This window comes from Epinephelus moara, chromosome 20, assembly GCF_006386435.1.
Source record: "Epinephelus moara isolate mb chromosome 20, YSFRI_EMoa_1.0, whole genome shotgun sequence".
Taxonomy (NCBI): Eukaryota; Metazoa; Chordata; class Actinopteri; order Perciformes; family Serranidae; genus Epinephelus; species Epinephelus moara.
In genome coordinates, this window is record NC_065525.1 from 45,203,994 (window position 1) to 45,213,072 (window position 9,079).

The window sequence follows — 9,079 nt, forward strand, 5'->3', positions numbered from 1 at the left end:
GAAAGCATAAGTCGTTTTCTTGTGATAAATTATCTCGTTCTCAAAGAACTTGGCCTTTCTTTGAGAGAATCAACATAAATGAATCATTAAAAAATGAGCCATGTTATAACAAAATAATTAACTTGTGAATTCCGGCTAACGTCATTAAAAAAATAAGTGTAAGCATGTCTGCTTTCGGCTTCCGTATCAGCTCATTGTGAAATGTTTTCTCCAGCAGAGTGAGCATCGTACGTCTATTTGCTCTCTCTCTGAGAGTGAGATGAGAAGATGGACAATAATAATAATTTCATGTGTGCTTAGCTTAGCTTAGCATAAAGACTGGAGACAGCTAGCCTGGCTCTGCTAACACTTTTAAGCTCACTGATTAACATATTGTGTTTTTCTGGTTTAAAAAGTTCACAAAACTTAAAATCTCAAAGGGCAAAAGAAAAGTTCTAGCACAGTAATCAGGATGTGTATCTTGGACAGAGCCATGCTAACTGTTTCCCCCTGCGTAGTCTTTATGCTAAGCTAAGCTAAGCTAACCACATCCTGCCTCCAACTTTGATTGAAATCTATTGTCTCATCTTTCTCTCTATGGTAACCTGAATAATCAAACAGCATGCAGGTCAAACTCTCATTCAGAAACACACAACTTTATAACATGTGAAATGTTTAAAATCAAGAGCAAAACAATCAAATGTTTCCACCGACAGATAATGAGACAGTGAGCCCGAGGCACAGATATGTTGTTTTGTGTCTCTTTGTAGTTTCATCGCATCTCTTTGTCGTTGTTTTGTGTCTCTTTGTAGTTTCTTTGCATCTCTCTGTCGCTGTTTTGTGTCTCTTTGTGGTTTCTCTGCATCTCTGTCGTTGTTTTGTGTCTCTTTGTAGTTTCATCGCATCTCTTTGTCGTTGTTTTGTGTCTCTTTGTAGTTTCTTTGCATCTCTCTGTCGCTGTTTTGTGTCTCTTTGTGGTTTCTCTGCATCTCTGTCGTTGTTTTGTGTCTCTTTGTAGTTTCATCGCATCTCTTTGTCGTTGTTTTGTGTCTCTTTGTAGTTTCTTTGCATCTCTTTGTCGTTGTTTTGTGTCTCTTTGTGGTTTCTTCGCATCTCTGTTGTTGTTGTTTTGTGTCTCTGTAGTTTCTTTGCATCTCTTTGTCGTTGTTTTGTGTCTCCTTGTAGTTTCTTGGCATGTCTCATCTCATGTCTTTGAGGTATATTTGTCTTTTAGTCATTTTATGTCTCTTTATAGGTTTCTTTGCATGGCTTTGTTGTCATTTGTCTCTTTTTTGGTCATTTTGTGTCTCTTTGTAGTTGTTTTGTGTCTCTCTTTTAGTTTTTTCTGCATCTTTTTGTTGTCGTTTTGTCTCTTTGAGTTCATTTTGTGTGTCTTTGAGGTCATTTTGTGTGTCTTTGAGGTCATTTTGTGTGTCTTTGAGGTCATTTTGTGTGTCTTTACGTCTCTTTTCTGTTGTTTCGTGTGTTTATAGTTACTTTGACATATATATATATATATTTCCTTTTGATGTTGGTTATAATTGGTGAATAACTTGTAACAACATTAAAGCTACATGACAGATTCTATAAGGTGGAAATCAGAAACAAGAGTCCATGTTGAAGTTTTTTAAGGACTCCTGGTTCAACTTAAAGAACCCTGAAGGTTAACTAGTGTCACAACAACCTCAGTTTGTCCAGTTGATGTTCTTTTATATTATAACCCCCCTCCTGCCTGTGTGAATCCGCATCTTGAAGCTTGAAGTCGTCTCACAGGGAGGGGGCGGTTTGCAGAGCGGGGCTGGGTCGGGTGTATTTCAGGAGCTCGTCGGCCCATTGGTCTGCCCGGGAATCCATTTCCATAAAGAGGATCTGGGCATTTTGCTGAGGCATCGCAACCCACCATATATACCCTATTTCATTTTTCACTGTGTGGCTTTGGTAGTGTCTGATTTTCTTCCACCCAGTGTGTCGTGGTCTTCTTCCTCCTCTCAACAGGTGAGAAATGATCTTCTTTATATTTTGTCTCTGTCTTGTTCTGTCCAGCCTCTCTGAGAGCAGCATCTCATATTTTACCAGAGAAGTTTAGAGCAGCCAAACATCAGCCAGACTCTGCTTCTAAAAATCCTCTTTTATAAGGGGGGATCACAGCCGTTTGTTACTCCACCTTTGGCCCTGCTTGACATCCTGAAATCGCTTTCTGCATGTTTGCTGCCGACATTTGACCTTCTCCTGACAGACCTGAATTTATGGGACCTGTTCAGCTGCACTGTGTTGTGTTTAATGGTCCTGAAGCTGTTTGCAGCTCAGTTAAACGGCTAAAATAACATGTTGTCATTATGATATCTTAATTAGACGATGTTGTAAAAGGGTTTAGAGTGACACAATTATCATGACTCTGATTTGAGGAAACATCTTTTTGAATAAGAGCAAATTTGTTTATTTGCATCACTGAAGTCCTTAAAATTTGAGCCATTTTTTTGTTGAGCAGGACGTTGAAATGTTCTTTAAAGCTTATTGGTTGTTTTTAATGACGATAACAGCTCATTTATTGTTAATTAATTGGTAATTAATATGAGTATTATTCTTAAAAATAATGATCATGGTTAACAAGAACATTTATTTGTGTCTGCAGGATTGAGCAGTTTGATAAACAGTTGGTTGAATTCAGTTCTTGGATGATATTTCTTTTATTTTTAGCATCTTGCTTCGGAGTTTGTCACAAAAACTAAAAAAACTGGAAATAATGCAGCTTTTAAAGGTGGTAAATTTGGGTCTGTCAGTTCTGAGAGCTCACTGTAAGAATTTAAAGCTAAAGTTGTAAATTAATTAATCATGAAGAGATCATTTCACCTGATTTGGAGCTGCTGCTTTAACATTCAACGTATTTCAAGGTATCAGTGATGAACTTCAGTTGGTAATATTCCACTAGACAATTTATTTAAATTAACCTCTCACCCGATCTGGTCATAAACAGTTCAGACGCGACACCGGATCCCGACCGATCCAGTTTTAGTTTTAGTCGACGTCGCTGCTCTTCAGCTGTGGCCTCAGATCACGTTACTGCACAAATATTCTGTCCATCCGTCAGAGCAGCAGAACATGCTGATCTCAGAGAATCTGTGACATCCTGATCTGAGCGACTACGGTGCTCAGCAGAGGTCAAAAACACTCAGATGTTTCCCCCACTCAGTGTGTGTTCTCTTGTGTGTCCTCATGCAGGTTGTGAACCTCAAAAAACGCCAAGATGTCTGAGTAAGTCTGAACAGCATCCTCTCTGATCAGGGTTACATCACGTCTGTGCAAAAACACCCACGTTTACAAGCACATCACATCATCATCATCATCATCATCATCATCATCATCATCATCATCATCATCTCATATTATGGAATCTATAATGGCATTTTTCTAAAACTGGTGTATTTGTTACAACTTTTGCTTGTTTTTTTTGCACAAAATGATCCTGAAATCTGCCTCATTTCAAAGCAATAAGTTTATAATTGTACTTTGAACAAGCAAAAAATTCACTAACAAATGTCAAATTATTTTCACTTGTAAAAATAAGCATGAATTTCAGAGTGAAAAGTTGTAAATATGAATGTACTTCATGATGTTTATGATGACATGTTGACCTGACTTCCTCCCCAACAGGAAAAAGATGACTTCGAGCCGCAGGCATCATCTGAAGGTAACCTGAAAAAAATCTGTCTGTACTTACAGATGCATCTCTTACTGTCCTGGATAGAAATGAGATTTTCAATGTGTTTCCGGAAAATATTAGCGATAAAAAATATTAGTGCAGTTTTTGGGGACTATTTTCAGCAGCGGATGAATCCATATTTGGTGTTCATCCTTTAGGTATGTTTAAAGTGATGGGTTTCAATAGTATAATTGTTTCATGATGCTGTTTATGAGTTGTGACTGCAGGGAACAATAAAAGCTGTTTCCCTCTTGTTCGTCCTGCAGAGTCTGATCCTGTCGATCGCTCAGAACTGGCTCTCACAGGAGACAAAGGACAACGTAGCAGCCAAGCAGGCCTACATGGCCGAGCACTGTCCTCCCCCAGATACCAGCGGAGACCAGAACGCCCTGATGGTGAGCAGAGCACCGGCCAAAAAGACCGTCAGAATCACAGAGCCAGGGTTTCTTTATTAAACTGTAATTTGAAATAAAATCCTGCATCCAAAATTTATAATTATAGAAGTATTAGTATCAAAATATACATAAAGTAGCCAAGTGAAAGTACCCATTGTGCAAAATGACCTCAGAGTGTTATATACGTTTTTGGAATCATTATTATTGATGCATTTATGTAAGGAGCACATAGGCGTAGGTTTTGGGGGGCGTGCAGGGGACACACCCCTCTGAATCTTTTAGAATAAAAACATGAGGTAGCAGAGGACTTTTATTTTGAAGAACTGCTAGAACGCAACTCATAGAAGCGACATGAAAGATGAAAGCAGGTGTCCGCAGTCTGCAACAGTTTCAATCTACCACAACAACGTAAAGAAGAAGAAACAACCGTGCGCAGTCGAAGCAGGGAGCACCATGAGCACCATGAGCACCAGGAGCACCAGGACACTGTGCTGTCTGGTTCTTGCTTCAGTACCATGACATTCCACCATTAATTGATTCAGAAAACAAACAAATTGGTCCACAGAATTTCACCAGAGCGCAGGACATTAAGTGTCTGATGCTCACAGTCCCCCTGCTAAATATGTGACCTGATATTTTAATGTCAACATGGAGCCAAAGACAGAAGGACAATGTTTATTTACAATCACTTCCTGTTAGGAAACCATTGCATCATGCACATATAATCAAACAGCACTGAAGAAATGGCTGCCTCAATTGATTCGTTTTTAGCCACCTAAAAAAATCAATATCAGTTTAAGTGTATGTTATGTTGGGAATATTTCACCGCTGTAGCCGCCGTCAGTCTGTCGGAGCATTGACGCCGTTACATAAAAGCCAACACGTTGCACTGACAAAAATTTGACTTCTCAGAACACAGGAGTTGCAGGTCTACCACGACCACAATTGGTTAGTGTGTAAGTGGAGCCAATATGTAAAACATAGTGTACACTTATACTGATACTGATTTTTCTAAGTGGCTAAAATATATTTTGCTGCAGCCCCGTCCACAGCGGTGCACTGTCACCTTCTCTACAGGTAGATTTGGTTCATCAAAAATGAGAGCAAACAGAAACATCAGACAGGTCAGACCACTGTTTAACTACATATCTTTAAATGCACCACGGCTGACGATGACAGCAGAAATAAACAAGTTGTAAGTGTGATGTCATAGTGATGTGGTCTATAAATACGACTTTATGTAGTTTAATTTATGAGGATACATAATATTTTTTTAAACGATGAACCAGGTGCACACTGAATCTGCGCCCACACAAGTCTGATCAAATCTCTGCATATTTTTACAAGATTAAAAATAAATAAACATAAATATTATCTATCACATGACAAGCAAGAAATAAATATTCCATAGATTTTCATTCTGAATCAGCGCTAAAATCTGTAAAAACAATTCCAAGATTCTGTTTTTGTCTGCTGATTACATTGAAAAAAAAAAATCCTGACCTGAAACATAACCACAGCTGTCAGATAAATGAAGTACAATATTTCCCTCTGTCTTCTAGAAGTATGAAGCAGCGTAAAATGGAAAAACTCACCTTCAAATACCTGAAAGTTTAGCACTCACTCTGTGATATTCCAAAACTGAAATGAAAGTATTAACTTTAAATCTACTTTAACTTTCAGTGGGACGTCACTGTAGTTTGAACTTTTCAGCCTCAGCTTCAGAGCAGAAGCTTGACACGTATGAATGCATCTGTAGTCTGACATGAAGGTAACATGAGACCTGTGTGTCAACAGGAGTACTGCAAGAAGCTCCACGCCCTGATCGACAAGGTGGACGAGGAGAGGTACGACATCGAGGCCAAAGTGCAGAAGGCTGACAAAGAGGTGACGACACTCTGACGGGATCTAACAACAGTTACTCTGTTTAAGAAGCGTAAACTGAATCAGGAACATTTTCTTTTTCTTCTCATAGATTGAAGACCTGAAGATCAAAGTGGTGGATCTGAGAGGAGTGAAGAAACCCGCTCTGAAGAAAGTACGTATGTCCGCTGACTCCATGCTGAAGGCTCTGCTGGGCTCCAAACACACAGTCAACATGGACCTGAGGGCCAACCTGAAGCAGGTCAAGAAGGAGTCAAAAGAGGAGGTGAGTTCACCGTTATTTAAAAATATTATTACTATGTTTATCATTTAGTCCAGTTATCAGAGTACAAATACTGCAGTAATACTTGAGGTGCCTCGTAGATGATACTTAAAGGTCCAGTGTGTAGGATTCAGGGGGACAAATTGGCAGGAATATGATATGATAAGTTTGTTTTCTTTAGTGTGTAGTAATTGCACCACCATGTTTCTACAGTAGCCCAGAACGGACAAATCAAACACTGGATCTAGATAGGGACATTTGTGTTTGTGTGGCAGCCCCATAAGAACAACAGGGTCAATAAACACTGATTTGAAATGAACGCAGAGTACGGACCGTCCATCTCGGCCTCCATATCTAACGTTGAGGACAAATGAGCCCCAGTATGACCCACCAGCCTGCTCTCATTCTTGAGTTAAAATACCGCCACTTTGTCAGTGATGCCAGTGTCAGACACCAGCGCCAAAAGCCATCTTTGATGGCACTTTGATACACCAACGCACGGTGTCAGTTTGTAATGTGGCCCCACAGAACCTTTGGCAGTGTTATGATACGCATGTCCCAGCAGTATGAAACACGGAAGGGTGGCGCCAGTTCATAATGCAGCCAGATGGAACCTTTGGCGGCATTATAACGTGCCTAAACAACAAACACAGGAGCGTACGTAACGTGTAACATATAGACGTGAATGCCACAGACCGAGAAGTGATATGTGATGAGCTGAATGAGAACGTGTTAATGTGTTCAACGTGTACAAGTTAAGTTACGTGTGTAATGAGACGAAACTTTGTTACGTTATGATGAAAACAACGTAAGGTTTAAATAACTCAACGTTGACTTTTAATTTCTCTTTTGTCACCTGACTCCTTCCCTCGCTCCCGTCATAATTACGGCCACTAGAGGTCGCCACCCAACGAAACGTAGATACAGAAAAGTCTTAAATGTCTTAAATTCAGTTTTATGAATATTAGATTAATCTTAAAGTTGATCTGTGAGGACGTACCTGCCACAAGTATTTGATCTAATTTATCCATCTTTTAATTTATTTCAGTCAAAATGAGTCGAGCTCTTCTGAGTGAAAGTCCACATTTCTTACAAATATTTAAACCTACCACTGAACCTAATGTTGTCTTTATAATTTTTACTTGTGCTCACTTGTCTTTAAGTGTCTGTATTCCTACATAAAACTAACCTCTCCATGGGACCAAATATATACTACTAACCTTTGTACTTACCTGCAACACTTACATAAGAAAAAAGACAAATACGTCTGGTTAAAATTATCTTGAAAAGGTTCAGAAGCATTAAATATAATAATCTGATACGTGCAGACACCCTGAAACATGGGTCGTAAAAAGCTTCTTATGCAGACGACTAACAGTATGAGGTCATTTTTGGCGGGGGGAGGGACAGTCTGATATCTAAACATGAATTCTTGTATGTGAAACCCGACTTGGCAACAAACCTGGCTCTGATGAAAATTGTTTTTTCTCTGCAGCCCGTAGAAGCCGCAGGCGACTGGCGTAAGAACATTGAGGACAAGGCCGACAGGAAGAAGATGTTCGAGGCCGCCTAAACGTGTTGCTGCTGCTTTGCTTTCTGTTTATATGAACTCCACGTGTCTTATATGTGTTGGTTGAACCAGACGTCGGCTGAGTCACGCCAGCGTGTCTGAGGGGAGTAGCTCTGCAGGAAATTTGAAGGTGTTTATTTGTTTTTATTTTCTGGCACTTTGTTTGTCTGGAGGGAGGGGGAGGAGGTTCGCACACCAACACACATCACCAAGTCTCCACACATTCAGGGAAACATCCACACACTCAACCATGCTGAGTAGAAACAATAAAGTCAAAGTGGAAGAAAATAAGTCTGGATTTGTCTTTTTGTGTCGTCTTTTGCCTCGTTTCTGTTTATGGGACTGATTTCAGAGAAGTGCACCCCACACCCACACAGATGTTTTACCCAACACCAAAAATAACATTTTTATAAAATATAAAATAATTTAGATTAATTTAACTTCTCTTCACTGTAAAGAAAATCTATTTCTTCTAACTTAAAAAAGTTAGTGTCTGGGCTGCCTTCAAATTTTGAGTTGACTGAATTTAAGAAGACAAGTTGAGGTAATTTTTTAACTTTTTAAATTCAGTCAACTTAAATTTTTAAGGCAGTCTGAACACTACTGTGTTTTTTTAGGGTTTTTTTTTTTTATAGTTAAAACAAATAGTTTATTTTTAAAATGATTTATTCAGACCACAAAACATGAAATATTGTATTTCAACATGGAATATGTTAAACTTTTAGAATCTATATCTTTATTTGTGTTAAAGCTTAGATTAGCCTAAAATCAAAAGAATTTTTCTAAAATATGTTATATATAATTAAAAATATTTTTCTGGTACAGAAAAAAGTACAATTTGAAAAATTCAAGTTTATCCTACTGCTGATTTTTTTTTAATATTAATTAAATATTTTGCATTTTATTATATTATTATGTGTTATTATGACTAATTAAGTAAATAGTGCTGTGAAAAAATAAATCAGTGTTTTAAAATATTGCAGTAGAAAGTTATACAACAGCATCATGTATCTTCCATATTAGTTAGACATAAATAAATGGACGTAACCGTCAAACATGGACAGAAATGACAGCTCAAAGGTAAAATCATTTATTTTTGTATTAATGCAGTTATGAAAACTACCAACAAACACTAAATTCATCTCAACATTCCAGTGATGATGATGAACTGGTAATGCTCTCCCCTTTAGGATGAGATAGGACTTCACTTGTACAACAGTTGCAGAACAAAGCAGGAAAAAGTGGATATATAAAATATCAGGGAAAAAAAATCCAAAATATACACAATG

At 38.3% G+C, this 9,079-nt stretch overlaps 1 protein-coding gene across 1 annotated transcript; it reads left to right on the forward strand.

The window, feature by feature from the left end:
* The first annotated feature begins 326 nt into the window (after positions 1 to 326).
* On the forward strand, positions 327 to 8,070 carry LOC126407771 (troponin I, fast skeletal muscle-like). Its single transcript, XM_050072967.1, has 7 exons — positions 327 to 1,974; positions 3,199 to 3,231; positions 3,631 to 3,667; positions 3,946 to 4,074; positions 5,872 to 5,961; positions 6,050 to 6,223; positions 7,716 to 8,070. Exons 2-7 carry the CDS (start codon positions 3,224 to 3,226, stop codon positions 7,791 to 7,793), a joined length of 516 nt encoding a protein of 171 aa, XP_049928924.1. The 5' UTR covers positions 327 to 1,974; positions 3,199 to 3,223; the 3' UTR covers positions 7,794 to 8,070.
* Positions 8,071 to 9,079: the final 1,009 nt, after the last annotated feature.

Coding starts and splice junctions, on each gene's coding strand:
- LOC126407771 (XM_050072967.1), top strand. Junction 5,962..6,049: donor TGCAGAAGGCTGACAAAGAG/GTGACGACACTC, acceptor TTCTTCTCATAG/ATTGAAGACCTGAAGATCAA. Junction 6,224..7,715: donor AGAAGGAGTCAAAAGAGGAG/GTGAGTTCACCG, acceptor TTTTCTCTGCAG/CCCGTAGAAGCCGCAGGCGA.